This window comes from Lactuca virosa, chromosome 9 (assembly GCF_052849685.1).
Source record: "Lactuca virosa cultivar CGN04683 chromosome 9, Lactuca_virosa_CGN04683_v6, whole genome shotgun sequence".
In the NCBI taxonomy this organism is placed as follows: Eukaryota; Viridiplantae; Streptophyta; class Magnoliopsida; order Asterales; family Asteraceae; genus Lactuca; species Lactuca virosa.
In genome coordinates, this window is record NC_136434.1 from 102651319 (window position 1) to 102669929 (window position 18611).

An 18611-nucleotide genomic window follows, 5' to 3' on the forward strand; every position below is an offset into this window, starting at 1 on the left:
ACATATACCAGCGCTCGAATGACTACACACCAATAATCTTCCTAGATTCTCCTTCTAGGATTCCTCTTACTCAAGTGCCCACACTAGGACACTCTAACACTTTTCCTAGGTCACTAGAAATCCCGCCCACCCGGCTATCAATTGCAGAATAAACTTCTATCAATGTCAACTAACTATCCTACGAATACAATTACATGCAACAAAAATTAAACAATCTTTCAACTGAAAGATCCTGCACTACAACGGTTGGACTCAAACAAGAGTTGCATAATATGACCAAATCAAGCATTCTAAAACTAGTTAATCTTTGTGGCATGCAGCCTAACGCATTCAATTAATAATTAGTTAATATCAATATAAGTTTCACATAGCACAAATCAAGCCGCATTCAAGCAGCAAATGCATCATGCAATAAGGCATCAAAATATCAACCAATTCTACCACGTAATTCTATCAACCAATTCTACCACGTAATTCCTGAAAGAGCCTTAGCCTATATACTATAATACATCTCCAACAGTTTCACTTAACAAGCTTACTATATATATATATATATATATATATATATATATATATATATATATATATATATATATATATTATTAATATTTATTATGTATCATTTATATATAAGAAATGAAAATAGAAATTGACTTAGAAATCGATGATAAAACCCCTTTGCTTCTTATTCCCAACTTCACCTTAGATTGGATGTTGGAGGTTGAAACCCTAACCTAACATGCATCGCGACTTCATCATGAAGGCTTGACTTGATGGAGATGAGGAGCATCACGACTGAGTTTTTCGACTTTTATCATATTATTACTTCAATGTGGTACTATTTTCGAGTTCTCTTATAAGTCGAAGTGGAACATGTGAAAGCATTCAGAACTTCTTTAGCATATATTTAGATAGTTTCTAAAACAATAAACAATTGAATAGAAAATTTAAAAAAAGAATCTAAGAAAGATAAAGTGGAAAGTGGATGTAGAAACAAATAACAAAGGTGTTTTCACTCAGATTTGATTACCCCATTTAGTTATGGTTAATTTCTCAAAAATGAATGTATATTAATTCGTCATCTACTGATTCCTAGCTTGATTAGTCTCATGGTACGATTACTAATCCTATAACTCTAAGGACTTTAATCACAATTGTCATGTAGATTAATTATCCATATTATCAGTCTTTTAGTTCGTATAATGCAAGATTTGATCTATTGGTCTTAGTGGTCATAAGAATCAATGAGGCGCACTAAATGACTATCCTATGCAGTTCATGTACATTAAAGTTAATTACTTTATAGTACAACCCTAGAATTCGGTCCATCATTAGTCATAACAGTCTTAATGGTCATAAAATAGGTATGATTCAAGCCAATATAGTCGGAATGGTCATCTAAATTATATTAACTCGGCAATAGGTTATAAAGATAGAAACTTTAACGCATATGGATCTTTGATCAAACTTTAACACATATGGACAATTCGTCAAAGAATTCCATATTTTGAGGAATTTCTTTTACGATCATCCTCAACTAAACAATGGACATGAATACATAAGTCACAAAAAAGTTAAAACTTACCCCTATATCTACGAAGGGCCACCTGTTGTAAAACACGTATATCTTGTAATTTATCATTAGTTGAGTGTGCTTCTTGGATTAATGATCACTCAAGAAAATACAACCATAAATTTTATAAACACAAGTACACAACATCAAAAAAAATAAAAAGTTCAAAATTAACCAATATACGAGTTTTGAAATTGTTTATGAAGTCTGATGATTGTTCTAACAAATGGAAATAGTTTTGAAAATGTATATTATCATTTGGAATACTTTTTATCCTAACGATTTTCCTATGAATACCCCATGGTTTCCAACCATTCTTATACCCCATGGATTCTTTCTCTCTTGTCTTCTCACTGTAAGCAAGCCTTATACTTACAATGTCCTTGGTAGGAGGTAGTAGTACATGTGTAGTTTGATAAAAAAAAAATCTATTTAAGGAATGCAACAGGGTATATGACGAATTAATAGTTTGATTAAGTTTGGTTTAATTAGCTAAGTTTATTTATAACTAATTTCGTTTAATTTATAATTACACTTTAATTGTTTAGGTTGCTACAATTAGTTTTGTTGAATAGTTTAGTTGAATATGTTTAATTTGTTTATAATTAGTCACTTGCATTACCTAATTCAATTATTATTTTAATAGTAATACTGACAGATATATGACGAATTAATAGTTTGATTAAGTTTGGTTTAATTAGCTTAGTTTATTTATAACTAATTTCGTTTAATTTATAATTACACTTTAATTGTTTAGGTTGCTACAATTAGTTTTGTTGAATAGTTTAGTTGAATATGTTTAATTTGTTTATAATTAGTCACTTGCATTACCTAATTCAATTATTATTTCAAATAGTAATACTGACAGATATAACACGGTTAGTGATGTCTAGAATAGTCATAATCGGTGTGTGGTTGTTGGATTTTTCGAAAAGTTATATACTAAACATACTTCCTTCTGACCGACATATATGACCATTCTTTTCTTGGTACCTGAGAAATATTATTTTTGAATTAATAAGTTATTAAGTAATGTAAGTGACTAACCATAAGTAAAATAAACTATATAAACCAATAATAATAACTTAGGTTTAGTTATATTAGTAATAATATTACTTTGAATAATTTACAACCTTGTCCTTAGAGAAATGTCATGTACTACAACTCAATCACAAGTAGGTAGTGACATTGAAATATGACATTGTGATCCAATATTACTATGTGAGTTATGTATAAAATTAATCATACAAAATGGTCTTCTTTTCGATTTGTTTACTTGGCCAAAAGTTATTATGTTCATCCAAAAACTTTGCAATTGACCTTTTGTGTTGTAAGTCATAGGACCCTTAACCGTGATGTCATGAAAAAATGTAAACTAGTTCATGGGGAATTAAAGGAACTTTTTGATAAATTTTTGGGTAGTTTGTTGTTAACAGGCGACGTTTGAACCACTCCATACGGTACACCACTATCATTTTTACATTGGATTAATAAAAAAAATAAGGTGCATGCACAAACAAATTATTGTGTTTGAAAAAAATTCATCTCCCTTATGAGGGTGAAAAAATATCATTAGATAATGCTAGTAATATTATTTACTAGGGGGTAAGCCCACGCTCCGCGTGGGATAGACGGTGTTGTTTTTGTATTAGATGTGTTTTCTGTTAATTTTTATGGCATCGATCTACAAAAGTAGGATGATATAATACACAAATAAACAAATGTTTTCTGTTATCTTTTGTCGAAGAACTCTTCAATTTAGGGAATTGCTATATAGCATCATTCCAATTCCATAAGTATAGCAACTTTATAGAGTACAGAAGCATGGATAGGAATAGTGTAGAAATGAAGTTTTGACGGTGACCCGATAAGTGGCAAATTGTTTATGATCTTTAATTGTTTATGATCCTTAATTTGTTATGATGTAAAAATATTTAGACTCAAATATTTTATAATCCTTAATTATATATTTTATGATTCAGAATATATAATGATCCGTAATTTTTTTTTTGAATAAAAACTATACTTAATTCAATGTATTATTGATCAAAAATCAAATGATTCAAAAATGATTTGAATCAAAATATTATAATTCAAAATAATTTGATTCAAAATTTTATGATCCAAAAATAATATAATTCAAAAAGAGTATGAATGGAAAATATTATGATCCATAACATTCTTCTTATTTAAAATTTTATAATTGTTAAATATTAAAAACTCAAACCGATATTTAGTTTAAAAAATAAAAAAGAAGCAAAAAAATAAATAAACAAAAATAAATAAAAACACTAGTATCTTCAAGTATGTAGTAAAGATATTAAAAAACAAAAACAAAACAAAAAAAATATTTTTTTTAAATCAAAAAGAAAACAAAAAAAATAAAAACGTTAAAACGGAGCATATATCTATTTAAATTTTATTTTTAATTTTTTTAACGAATAATAAAAAATAATAAATAATAAAAGAACGAAAAAGAACCCAATTAAACGAAAATAAATAATAAAACCCACTTAAATGGCATTTCATGGACGTTCGCTGCACGTGATTAAATCATCGAGTCCGTATTAATTACTACGGACGTGGTTCGCATGTGAACGCACCACGTGCAAGTATTGGGTTTGACGTTTGTGCCTGAGTCTTGGGTCACGTGGTTAGCGAAGAGGGAATTCACGTGGACCCTTCCAAAATCAAAGTCATCGAGAACTGGACAGCACCAAGACGCCTACAGAAATCCGTCAATTCTTAGGCTTCGCTGGATACTACCGTAGGTTTATTCAGAACTTCTCAAAGATAGCGAAGCCACTTACCACATTAACCCAGAAAGGTCTGACCTTTGACTGGGAAGAGAAACAAGAAAAAGCGTTCCAAAAGTTGAAGCAAGCCTTATACAGCGCACCGATATTGTCCCTCCCAGAAGGGATAGAAGATTTCGTGGTATACTGCGATGCATCCAACCAGGGGCTTGGTTGTGTTCTTATGCAATGGGGAAATGTCATCGCCCATGCCTCAAGAAAACTTAAGACACACGAAGTCAACTACACTACACATGATCTTGAGTTGGGAGCAGTAGTATTTGCTAGGGGTATGTATGGGCCGTTTGGTTCGGTTATTGGTTAAAACCGAACCATAACCATTATGATTGGTTAATGCATTTTGGTAGCCATTAGACATGGTTAATATTGGTTATGGTTAATGGTTTTTATCGGTTAACGGTTTTGGTTAATGGTTAATATTGGTTAACCATAATGTTCAAAATAATATAAATGACGAAAGTATATTGGCATAAAAAATGAAAATAGAATACCAAAAAGTCCTCGATGCCAATGTTTGTAAACTAGCTTATAGTAATAGAATAAAATGTGCACCTTTAATACTTAGAGTGAGATAACACATAGTCACATTCAAAATCAAAAACATTCAATAAAAATATAAAACATTAAAAAAATTGACATTAATAATTTCATATATTGATAAATTGATATTAATATTAAAATAAAGCCAAACATTCATACACGTTCAATACGATTAAATCAAAAACTATAAAATAAAAGAGCCAAACATTCATATTATGTGTTATTGGATTAAAAAAAAAAAGACAATCACTCATATACATTCAATGTGATTAAGTCAAAAACAGTAAATAAAAAAAAAACCAAAAAATTTCAAAAAAATACATTCTTAATATATCAAAGAGTCAAGAAGAACCAAATACTTAACTTACCTAGAAGTCTTGATTATAAAGTCAAAAAATCATTCGAATATGACTATAAAGTCAAAACAATCTTTGATTAGGATTAACGGTGTGGGAAGCCTTCGATTACGATTATGGGTATGAAGATTAAACTAATTATGAATAATGTTTACAAATTGTAGAATTAGCTGATTATGAATTACAACATTAATCAATAATCTAACTCAATGCATGATTGGAAGATTGTGTGTGTCTACGTGATCAGCATTAGATGGTTTGATTGCCCGTTCGTCTCCTGATAAGTGAGGATTGATGGATTATATTTTCAATATTTCAATGGATCTTAAATAAGTTTGACTATATTATTTTATATATAATCTATAATTTTTATATATTAAAATATAAGTTAGCGGTTCGGTTAATAATGGTTCGGTTAACCTATAAAACCATAACCGAACCGTTAGTTATCGGTTAACAAAAATTAGAAACCGAACCAACGGTTTTTAAAATGGTTCGGTTATTATGGTTCGGTTATATCGGTTAATTTGGTTTTGGTTCGGTTTTTCGGTTATTATGCTCACCCCTAGTATTTGCTCTGAAGATCTGGAGACACTATCTGTATGGTACGAAAAGCACTATCTTTACAGACCACAAAAGCCTTCAGCATATATTCGATCAGAAGGAGCTCAATATGAGACAACGACGTTGGGTCGAGCTACTAAATGACTACGAATGCGAAATTCGTTATCATCCAGGTAAAGCCAATGTAGTAGCTGACGCCCTAAGTCGAAAAGAATACTCAGGTCGTAGAGTCAAGGCATTGACTATGACAATCCATTCACATTTGTCCACACAAATTAAGGAGGCTCAGCAAGAAGCCTTAAAACCTAAAAATGTGGCAGGTGAAACCCTGAGAGGGGTGGATAAGAACTTAGAAGTCAAGGGTGACGGAGCCTCATACCTCATGGATCGGATCTGGACACCGAAGTTTGATGGATTCAGAGACGTGGTCATCAACGAAGCACACAATACTCGATACTCCATTCATCCAGGTTGAGACAAGATGTATCTGGATCTCAAAAAGTTATATTGGTGGCCTAACATGAAAGCGGATATTGATACCTTTGTAGGCAAGTGTCTTACTTGCGCCAAGGTTAAAGTAGAATATCAAAAGCCCTCAGGTTTACTACAATAGCCGGAGATACCTGAGTGGAAGTGGGAGCGGATTACAATGGATTTCATAACCAAGTTGCCCAAGACAACGGGTGTTCTCGATACCATTTGGGTTATCGTGGACAGGTTAACCAAATCCGCGCACTTCCTACCAATCAAAGAAACCGAAAAAATGGAGAAACTTACCAGAACCTACCTTAGAGAGATAGTATGACTGCATGGTGTACCCATATCTATTATCTCTGATAGAGACAGTAGATTCACCTCGAGGCAGTCACTACAGAAGGCACTAGGAACTAGGTTGGATATGAGTACAGCCTACCATCCACAAACAAACGGACAGAGTGAGAGGACGATTCAAACTCTGGAAGATATGTTGCGAGCCTACGTGATAGACTTCGGGAAGGCATGGGATACTCATTTACCCCTTGTCGAGTTCTCATATAGCATAAAGGCTGCTCCATTCAAAGCCCTCTACGGCCGCAAGTGCAGATCACCTCTGTACTGGGCTGAAGTGGGTGATACTCAGTTAGCTAAAGGGAAAACCCCTGACAGCACTCTCACCAGTCCAGAAATCATTCGAGAAACTACAGAGAAGATCGTACAGATTAGAGACCGACTGAAAGCCTCGCAAGAACGACAGAAAAGCTACGCAGATAAACGACAAAAACCCTTGGAATTTCATGTTGGTGACCGTGTTCTATTGAAGGTCTCACCCTGGAAGGGCCTTATACGCTTTGGAAAGCGTGGCAAACTGAATCCAATATACATTGGGCCTTTCGAGATTCTCGCACGAATCGGCCCCGTAGCTTACAAGCTCAAACTACCTCAAGAACTTAGCAACGTACACCCTACCTACCACGTATCGAACCTAAAGAAGTGTCTATCTGAAGAGACACTTGTGATCCCGCTCGAGGAGATCGAGTTAAACGAGAACTTACATTTCATGGAAGAACCAGTAGAAATCATGGATATGGAAGTCAAGCAAACCAAACAAAGTCGGATCCCGATAGTGAAGGTTCGTTGGAATGCAAAGCGAGGACCTGAATTCACTTGGGAGCGGGAGGATCAAATGAAACTTAAGTATCCTCATCTTTTCCTTTAGTCCATGTGTATCTCTTAGACTTAATTTCGGGACGAAATTCCCTTTAACGGGGGATGATGTGACAACCCGTAATTTTTATTCTTGTGAAAGTCAAACTTGGTCAAATAATGGCAGACTTCTCATTTTGTTCTATCTTATGTTATTAAGTTTGAAGTCTAAAGTTGGTTTAAAACTTTAAACTAGAAAGGTTACTTGTATTAGAAGTGATATATAAGAGAGCCTAGTCCAAACCGCAAACCTCGCATGGCCGCAAACGAGCCCTTCGGCCATGAACCACCCTTCGGCCGTGAACACCTTGCCCTATATATATATATATATATATATATATATATATATATATATATATATATATATATATATAAGCGAGACTGATTTATTCCTCATTCTTTCACTTCTGGCCGCAAACTCCAACATTTCTCTCTCAAGTATCATCTTTCAAGCCGTAAATTCTTCTTAGAATATTACTTGGATCTTCAAGGTGTTCATCATTTCATCATCATTCTAGGTATTTCTAGACCGACTATCACTTGAATCTTCAATATCATCAAGATCTTTGGGCCGTGAACTCAAGAACATCAAGTGTTCTTGGGCCATGAACACCTCTCTGGCCGTGAACTCATTGCAGCCTCCCATCTTTGCTTATAACACTCTTATTTGTAAGTGAAACTTACAAATTAGCCCAATTCCTTGTCATTCTTATTTCTATATACAAGTTGTTTACATATATATTACATAAAATGCTATTTAGGACTCGGTTTTGCTACGGGATTTCACTAGTGAAGCAATCATCCTATATCGAACTTACTATCAAATCACTCACATAAGGTGAGTTCATACCCCTACAATTTACCTTTTAAATGGTTTTAAATGCTTTTAAGGGGGGGGGGGGGGAATACAAGTATAACACATCTCATTGTGTTAACATTTCAAGTAGAACACATCTTATTTGTGTTAACATATACATGTGAAAACTATCTAACAAAAAGGATTTCAAACTTATAAATACTGTGATATCAACAAATGCTTCAAATTATTGTTTTAAAATGACATCAAGTCATCAAAATCTTTCCAAATGATTAAAATCTTTAAATGTTTTACAAACTCTTTTTAAACTTATATATTGTCAAAAATCATATTTATATATATATATATATATATATAGTTATATAAATAATGTTTAAAGGGCTTAGGACTAATAACTCGCTTTATTTCCTTTTCCTTGTTTGGATGTGGACTAGGGGTATAGTTGTTTGTCCGAATGTCGTTTAAATATTAGTTATATATATTTATATATGTATATAAATATAAAAGTATTTCCAATCAATTCAGTACCTTTGCAATATGTTGAGCAAATGTGTACATTCATGATCAGTCATTCAAATACAAAACGTACTAGTAAACACTAATAGGTATAGTTTAGAGGATCAATACAAACTATTTTCTAGAACAAAGAAACATACATGAATCAATACATGCATACTATTACTATTCATTTACAAGAACAAGAAGGAACATACACACTATAACAAGAACAGAAGGAACATACACACTATAATAAGAACAGAAGGAACATACACACTATAACAAGAACAAGAATAACTAAATGTGAGATACTATTTCATGGCATAGCAATACTTGCTTTGTCACGTTTTGTAACCAGAGTCTCCTGGAAGGAGAGCGTGAGTTTGTGTATAGATCTATACGGGATTAACCATCCTACACCTTGCTGCTAGCTACAGTGGGACCTGTAGGTCTACGGGTGACAAATGTCATATCATTTTCGACGCCTGAAGAACATCGTGTTTTATACTAAGTCAATCAAGTATGATTATAACCTCATCACATTTTAACATTAATTAACCAGTTTGGTTTCAAGGTAGTTAATGCATCAGTAGCGTATTTTATACAAAACTACTATACATCTTCATTTTCCATTTCATTCATACAGTGAATTCCTCACATGAGGACTACATACTATTTTTCTAGTAAATATAGTTTATTAATATGGAAAACATACATTTTATACTATTTCAAGTACAAACATACACTTTATATCATTTTCAAGAGAACAAAGCATACAAACAGATCGGTCTTGGTAGAAGGCTACTTTTCATTTAAAGGAGAAAATATAGGATTTTCTGGGAAGTATACAAACAAATACAAACATTTTACAAAACAATTCAAACACTTTCAAGAAACAAATGCAAACCTTTGACACTAAATACTTATGAACTCACCGACATTAAATGTTGATACTTTCTTTCAAAATAACTTGTATTCTCAGGGAACCAGTAGACAGGTACGCTGGACCAGGTTTTGAGAAGACGGAGCATGTTCAAGACTCGTATTTTATTTTGATGTTACATTTTGGTGTCTTACAACTACTTAAAGAACACACTTGTATTAACTATTCTATTAATGCAATGGATGGTGTTGCTTGTTTTACTATTGTGCATTGTTATGACACTGTACATGACGTCCTCCGCCCCCGAACGTTTCCGCCGTTCCGGTTTTGGGGTGTGACAAGAACATCATATAGAACACCTTCCTCATGATCCTTAATATGACATTTTGATCAATCAAACTCATCTAAAAGAATTACATGTTGTTGTAGGAGTACTATATCTCAGGTAGTGATGATATCACAATGTAACCTCCTGTTTCGAGAAGTTTTTTATTTCGGGATTGTGGACAATAAATGGATTGAGTAAAGGCATTGGGCTTCAAGGGAATAAGGCTTAGACTTTATTGGATGTTGATAATGTTGGTTAAGTGATTAAAGTCTTGGAATTGTGCTTTGAAGAAAAAGTGTAAAATGGGAGAAGTAATATTCCGGACTTCTTGCATGGATTATGGTTTTAGTTCGACATGTATTAAGTCAAAAGTAATTAGATAAGATTGTGGGGCTCATCGATGCCTTTCCGTGCATATAAAGATAGCATAAAACGAAGTAGAAACGAAGAAGTTATGCTTGTTTGAAGTTGGAATGGAATTGGGTGAAAACTCGTTCTCACAAAGTGAGAAGTATATTCTCACAACATGAAGAGCCTGTTCTCAAGAGATGGGAAGTATATGCTCACGAGGTGAGAATTGTACAGCCTAAGCCCACGAACTTTTAGGGTTGTCAAGGTATTAAAAGGTAAGGATTCATGTTTTAGGGTATTTTCTTAGCCTCCATCACCTCTAGAACCCCTTGGGAGAAACCCTAGCCTCCGCCTTCAAGATTTGAGCTCCTCAACTCCACTCTCTCCTCTTTTGGATGCTTTTTATGATATTTTGATGAAGCTTAAAGATCAAGAAGGTTATTTTGGTTGCAAGGAATGATGCTTCAAGTTTGGATTTATCAAATGCACTACATTTCTGGAATATTATGAGTATAAAGTTCCAATCTTGCTCTTTAGTTCTTTAGATCTCTTCATTTGTGGTTTTTGGCACTTTTGGTCCATTTTATGAGTGATCTTGGACTTGAGTGGACTCCAACATATTTTTATCAGTTTGGAATGCTTCTTAGACCTCATGAATTAGGAAAGTTATGATCTTTTGCCTTCCCTTTTAGTAATGCTAGTTATCTTGGTCCTTTAGGTCATTTTGGTGTATTACAGTTTAGATCTTGAAAGATTGAGACATTATTATAGATAAAGTTGGAAACTTTATCCATCTAAACATCATGTTGATTCAGATTTGAAGGTTGGAGACTTGGACTTAATGGATTAAGCTGAGAAAGATGCATTCATGGCCCCTTTTGAGACTTAAAGTCTAGATCTTGGTGGTTTGGACCTTCCTAATGGATAAAGTTGGAAACTTTATCCATTATGAAGCTATTAGGAATTAGATCTGATGATTTTAGCATTGGTCCTAATGGTTTAAGCTCTTACTGAAGAAAAGCTTTTCAAACTAAAGACCACGACATGGCCTTAGGTTGACACGACGTGGCGACTAGGGATTTATCGTATGTTTTGTCATTTGTAGGCCACGACGTGGTCATGGATAACCACGACGTGGCAGTCGACTGAAGTCAACTTTGACCGTTGACTTTTGGCTGTTGACTTTTTGACCAGTTTGACTTTTTTGTCAAACTTGGGTAGAGTTGAGTTTTTGACTATGGGCCGGTCTCAGTTTGGTTTTAGGAAGCTTGGGTTGACTGTTCTGATGTTGAGGTAGTTGTTGGACTTATGTTGAGTAGTTCAGGTGAGTCTTCTCACTGTACTTGTGGGTCGAAGGCACCAATGTCGGCCCATTGGATTGTATTACGTAGAATGCGAGTTGTTTTTGTGACTCTTGCATGTATGATTAGGTTGAAATACACCCCAAGGTTGGGCCCATTATTGTATGATAGGGTTGAAATAAAACCTAGGGTTGGGCCTAATATTGTATGTTCGGGTTGAAATAAACCCTAGGGTTGGGTCCATTATTGTATGTTCGGGTCGAAATAAACTTCAGGGTTGGGCCCATTATTGTATGTTCGGGTTAAACATACCCCAGGGCTAGGTCCATGATTATATGTTGGGTTAGAATATACCCCAGGGTTGGGCCCACTGATTAGTATGATATGTGGTATTTTGGGGAATTCACTAAGCTTTGTGCTTACGATTTTGTGGTTTGAGCATTTTCAGGTACTTCCCGTTTCAAAAGGAAGAGTCTGGCTTGATCGCATTGCATCCCCTGGAGATTTATTCTTCATCGATTATTTATGATTTTTCTTTGATGTTTTGAGAATATTTTTACTCTGTTTGTCTTTTGAAATAATGAAAGAAGGGTTTTGATTTATTTAAAATGAAAATTTTACTCAGTATTTTTGGGACGTTACACACAAACTTATTTTCCAACAAGTAACATTGTTTTGAGAAGGATTTGTGAAATAACTAAAACACTTATGAGATTTTGGTATTTAGATGACTAATGAGAGTGTATGACTACTTAAATGAAAATAACACTTATAAAATAATAATGAAACATTCCCAAATTTTTATGATTTATTTGGCATTAAATCCACTTGTAAATTATAAAAAATGCAATCCAAAGTACAAGTACTATTAATAAATTGTTTAGTCAAAATAAAACTAAAATAGAACGAAATATAGCGAGTTCTAAACATTATATTCCGTATTATAAAACATATATGACGATGAGTACACGAGTCGAGAAAAAAGTCATGAATCACGACCTTCTTTCTAGATGACACCAAGTAATTGAACTAGTTATTTTTTTACATCACTTAAGAATGGTTACCAATATTTTTCAATCAAAACGTTCAAGAATTTAATCGGATGTAGAAGAACTTTAAACTTATAAAGCTGTCAATTACGCTTGTAATATAACTTCCAAAAAAACTGAAAACTTTGAGATTTTAAACTCGTGGCAAAAAGAGAAAATGTTCATTAATATAGAGTTTTAACCACAATGGTTATGTATGTACTAATGGTTCAAGATAATATTGTAGCTTCATAATGTTGTTTTTCTCATAGTTGCAACCTATTAAGTACAAGAAGATGTATGTTGGCATATGAATCAATGCAAATGTCTATGATGCTTGAAGACTATTATGATTCGATGGAGAGAACACACATGGAACAAGAGATTTTGAAAGACAAAATGGAAAGAATGTTTGCGGAAGTGCCGTCATATACTAAAATTAATGTTGAAGAAACCGGAGAACACTTTATTGCCGACACTAAAGAAAGAAATCCAAACTACCTAGATAGGCAGGCAAGTACATTGTCCAATCCCACCCCGATGAAAAGATGAACAACTACAATTACTGAAATTTCCTTCCAGATAAGTTTTGATGATATGATTATGTTTTATAACTTATCAAATGTTATGAAACAATTTGTATGTTTTTTATATTAACGGAATACCAAAGATTTTATATGGATATTATGAAATAAGACGACCGAAAAAAAACTAAAATTAGATTGATTTTTAAGTTTAATATTCTTGCACGATCTGGCAACTGCGAAGACCATTGAACCAAACCGGTCTAGATAGAAACCAGACATGAAAAGATTGTTCAAGACCCGACCACTAGGTATCGATGTAAGATTGATTTTGTTCATCGCTATTTGATGATGTTAAATTGAAAATATTGGATAAAGTTTATAGCATGAGCCATGAGATCCAATGCTTCATCCGTGTTTAGCCTATTATATAAAGAATAAAATTAGGCCCCAAACATTTTCTTAGTTCTCTATGGGGTTTTTATGTGGAAAATCTCATTATTTTGGAAAAAAATTTTGATAAAGTCCTAAAAGATTTTTTTTTAACAGAAAAATCTCATTATTTTGAGAAAAATCATATAATCTGACATTTCTTGTTAAAATATAAAAATGGTTTTTTTTCGTTAATTTGGGCAAAATGTTAAATAATCGAGACTTTTCTGTTAAAAAATAAAAATAAATAAATAAACTTTTACGACTTTATTAAAAAATTTCTCAAAATACCAAGACTTTTATATATAAAACCCTTCTCTGATGACTCAAAAGTTCATGATAAAAATTATTGGACGACCTTAGATACAAATTCACAATTACATATGATACAAGTTTGCATACAACATAAAAGTAGCAAAAGAAAATACTTGTATCTCATATAATACGTATGATTCATGACCTTAGATACAAATTCACAATCACATACTACAATAATGCAAATCAAAATCTCACTAACCCAAATTCATTCTTTTCTTTTCACAAAAACAAAATTAAACATTGTTCATGTCTTGAGAAGGCAATTCCATGGTCCAAATCGCAAGTCGAGTTGCAATTATGAGATCCGGAATTCTTCTCAACACATCTTGTTTCACCTCACCTTCCAATCCCTCCATTGCAAAATCATCATTTTGGCAAGACAAAAGATTATTGATAGCGGTTTTCAACCACGTTCTAATGTTTCTATTATGGAACATAAAAACTTGCATCTTTTGTGCCTTTTGAGCCTCTGCTAATTCATCAACCTCCTTTAGGGTTTTCCGTAGGTCATCAACCACATTATCCATGTCATCTAAGCAACCCTTGATTGCAGCATGTTCATTGGCTCTTAGATTTCTATGGCGTACCCAATCAGTCATGTTTGCTTTAAGAGTCAGGCTTTTTTGAAGCCCAAAATTGATGATTTTACGAATTGTGTTATTCGGATCAATCTCTTTTTCTTTCTTTAATTTCTCTATGGTTTTCTTGCATGCCTCTGGGTTGCTTGAATCATTGCACATATGTGAGTTTATTGTTGCAATTGCAATGAGGTAAAACGCCGATAACGTTATTAAGAAAAAGGTGGTAGATTTTGACATATTTTGCTCTCTTCTTGGATTGTTTTTATCCAATTTTTTTGTGTTCTGACATTAAAATAATTTTGATATATTTTTATGTGTCTAGCTATTTCTCTTAAAGAGTTCATAAAGGCCTTTCATTTTTTTGTGATAAATTAATTAATGATCGAGGTTAAAAGTATGTTTTTCATCAACAGTTTTTTATAGAAAAAGTCAACTATATATCTGTACTTCATTTGATGTGAGGTTTACTTTCAAGCTTTGGGTAACTTACTATCATCCTATACGTTATTATATGTTCCTTGACCCATTCAAGTTCCAAATGATACTTCTTTATATTTTGTGTTTTTTTTTTTAAACATTTTACACTTCGTAGTGTAATATTTACACAATTGTTGAGTTTGTATAAAACTTAACTTTTGACACGATAACATGTTAATTACAAGATTATATCATAGAAACAAAATGTGCAATTTTTAACACTCATTAACTCTAGTGTTGACTGTGAGTTTGAAATTGAAGAATTAATGATTTATTTCAATTCTCCATCTCTTCAGCATCCTCAAATCGTTGGTCATTAATTTGAAGCTGCAACAAGTTTTATACACATCAATTAAAAAGAGAAATTAGGAAACGAAAGTATACAAAACCAGTGAAGTTTAACCTTAGATAAAGACAGAATGAGTGAAAAAGGATACCTGAAGCACACTATGAGCAAGATCATGGTCTCCATTTGAATAACCAATGGTGAAAGGAATCTGTATGTCATTCCACTCTGAATCATCTAACTGATCAGCACTAAAAATCCAGTTATGTTCTTCTTCTTCTTGTTCATCCTCTGAAGAAAGTGGAAGGATGAAAGTATTTTAATGGCAACATTAAGGGGATCGATCATAAAGGAAATGATAAAGAGATTTAGATCTCACCTTCAATGGGTTCAGGATTTAACTCTGCACATTCACAGAATATCCGAAAAAGAGTATCCACTATGAACCAAGAACATCAACGGTTAGGTTAGCAAACTATTGTGGAATTTGGAAAACAAATGAGATGTGAAGAGTGTACATTGAGTAGGATCTGAAGGCACAAGTCTCATCTCTTTGATCTTCGACAAATCCAATGTCTCGTTTGATTCTGAATGATAGTTTTCTGATTCATCGTCCTCATCTCCGGTGTCAAGCTTGAGTAAATTGAAATTAAATAGCATCGAAAAAGAAATAAGTCATTTGTAACTGGTTTGCAAGATGAATCAACACAAGTTAAAGCCAAAACCTAAACCCTAAAATAGAAATAAATTAGAACGATAGAGCGATAATACTTTAAGGAACAATACCTGAGTATAGATGCAAGGAGACTCGAATGCCTCAGGATCCCTAGACACCGCATGAAGCGACACCGATAAGAAATCAACCGCATAGCCTTTCGTCCTGTCTGTATCGCTCAACCACACCACTTTCCTGTAAATGAATCCGAAAAATAATCATCAGTGACCGACAGATGAGCTACAGATGAGTATGTAAGATTGTGGAGATGGAAAGAACTATGGATGTACTTGGTGGTTATGTAGAGAGTGCTACTGGAGTAAGGAGGGCGGTTGCCGAGAACAATGGAGACATTTGGCTGTACGTGCATAAGCTCCTCCCCGTTGTCGGTGTCGAGAACAGGCGTACCGGCGCAACCATCGTCCGACCTCTCCGTGAACAGCCTTAACCCTGCCACCATGGTTTCCTCTCTTTTGTTTTCAAAAACTTTTTGGGTTCAAATTCTAGGGTTTAGCAAGCCAAAAGAGCTACTATGTTTTGGTTTATTAATTCAAATTCAATAATTCGTTTTGATTATTAAAGCCAAAAGAGCTACTATGTTTTGGTTTATTAATTCAAATTCAATAATTCGTTTTGATTATTAGGTGGGTGTTGATACCTTTTCCAAAAAGCTGAGCAGTTTTTTAGTTTTTCAAAAAGCTAATAAGCTAAAAAAGTGTTTGTGTATTTAAAAAACGCTTTTAAAAACAGTTTTTTTGATAGAAAAAGTAAAGCTGAAAAAAGCTGAAAAATCCTAGCTTTTTAAGTTATTTTACTCCTAAAAAGCAGCTTTTTTTATCCAAACACTTTTTAAAATCAGTTTTTTCTAAAAGTCATAAGTTAATAAGCATTTTTCTTAAAAATCACTTTTATCCTAAAAAAAACTAACCCAAACATGCCCTAATATTGACAAAAAAGACCTTTAGATTTGTCAACGATTTTATTTTAAAATTTTTGTTGGTTCGTATCGCCTACATTTTGCAAGTCTTTTTTTTTCACTTATCCCATTTTAAGGGTTTTCGGGTGACCATATGCTTGTATGGCGTTAACCGGGATTTTCTGGGTTTTTGTTGATGTTAGGATGACGTGTCATATTATGTCAACATGATATTTGGTTACCATGTGTATATCTTCTTGTCAGTTCCAAGGAAGCAAATACCACCCAAAGCACTTGAAGAAAATACTTAATCTCATTAATATGAGTAGTCGCTTTCGTCTTCGTATCATTATCGTTCATCCATCTTCAAGACTTCTTCTCCCCTCCCCCTTCAACCTGTCGGTACCATCTATTTCATAGTCGCTCAACTACCTCTTCACCCCTCTGGACCATCTTTGTCACCGCTTCCCACCTGTAGTGTCATCACCATTATTATGTATAGTTTTGTGAGAGTGCAATAGATTCTGAGTTAATCAAATTTACAAAAAGAAGAGTTTTTTGTGGCTTGACATCAATATTTTTAACTTCCTTAAACTATGTTTTCCACAACTAATTAATAAATTCCTTATATTGTTAAAAAAATACACTCACTGAATGGCCACAAACATCATAACAAATTAAATCACCCTAATAATTTTCCTTGTTTGGAACTACCAATTGCTTAGGCAGACCTGGATCCATTCTATTTTCCTACATCATAACCATTATGACGTTTGCCCTTTGGTCTGAGACCATTGTCAGCTAAATTGTTCTCACAACTGTTTACATTAACAACACATACAAAAGATGTAATCTCCTTTAATAACTTTTAACATATATAAGACCAATTAAGCATGCATTCATTGTTAGACACCTTATTTGTATGTCTGACTGGTGTGGTATCAACACTCCTTCCATCACCACTCTTCAATATTATAGCCCCTTTTTTTACACCCAACGCAGGTCTATTCAGCTCACAAGTTCAACAATAAAGGTAACACATTATGCTAATTTGTATAAATTACTTGAAATCTACCTCCAAAACCTCACTCACTTGCAAACCATGTTGCAAAGTGGCCACCGATCGTGAACCACTGTTTATTTTCTACATTGTGTAGATATCGTAGTTGTTACACAAGTTAAAATCACCCACTTCTACACATAAAACCATAACACTTCCCTAAAATCACATTCAAATTTTCGAGGAATGCATCCTTCTCTATAACTTCGAGAATTGAAACACCCTCGCCATGTTAATCTGTCACACCCCGAAACCGTAATGGCGGAATTGTTCCGGGGTGGAGGACGTCATGCGTAGTATCACAACATTTGTATAGCAAGCATAGTAAACACAACCAAACATTGAATACAAAGATGAGAAGTGTTTACATCAGTTTGAAACTTGTTTTAAATACATCAAAAGTGTGTATAATATAGAAAACATGGCTCTTATTGCTCCGACTTTTCCAAAAGTGAGCGAAGGTACCTGTCTATCGTTGCCCTGAGAATACAAGCAGTTTGAAAAATATCAGCATAAAGCTGGTGAGTTCATAAGCATTTAGTTTTAGAGAAAAATTGTTCTTTG

General features: G+C 33.5%; 2 protein-coding genes across 2 annotated transcripts; both read right to left on the reverse strand.

Annotated features, from left to right (window-relative positions):
* Positions 1 to 14245: 14245 nt before the first annotated feature.
* Positions 14246 to 14830, reverse strand: LOC145139629 (21 kDa protein-like). Its single transcript, XM_079073384.1, has one exon. It carries the CDS (start codon positions 14828 to 14830, stop codon positions 14246 to 14248), a length of 585 nt encoding a protein of 194 aa, XP_078929510.1.
* Positions 14831 to 15242: 412 nt separating this feature from the next.
* LOC145138266 (chloride conductance regulatory protein ICln-like) lies at positions 15243 to 16623 on the reverse strand. The gene is made up of 6 exons (XM_079072369.1): positions 16362 to 16623; positions 16143 to 16266; positions 15875 to 15989; positions 15736 to 15795; positions 15508 to 15647; positions 15243 to 15397 (listed from the first exon to the last, which is right to left on the reverse strand). Exons 1-6 carry the CDS (start codon positions 16529 to 16531, stop codon positions 15347 to 15349), a joined length of 660 nt encoding a protein of 219 aa, XP_078928495.1. The 5' UTR covers positions 16532 to 16623; the 3' UTR covers positions 15243 to 15346.
* Positions 16624 to 18611: the final 1988 nt, after the last annotated feature.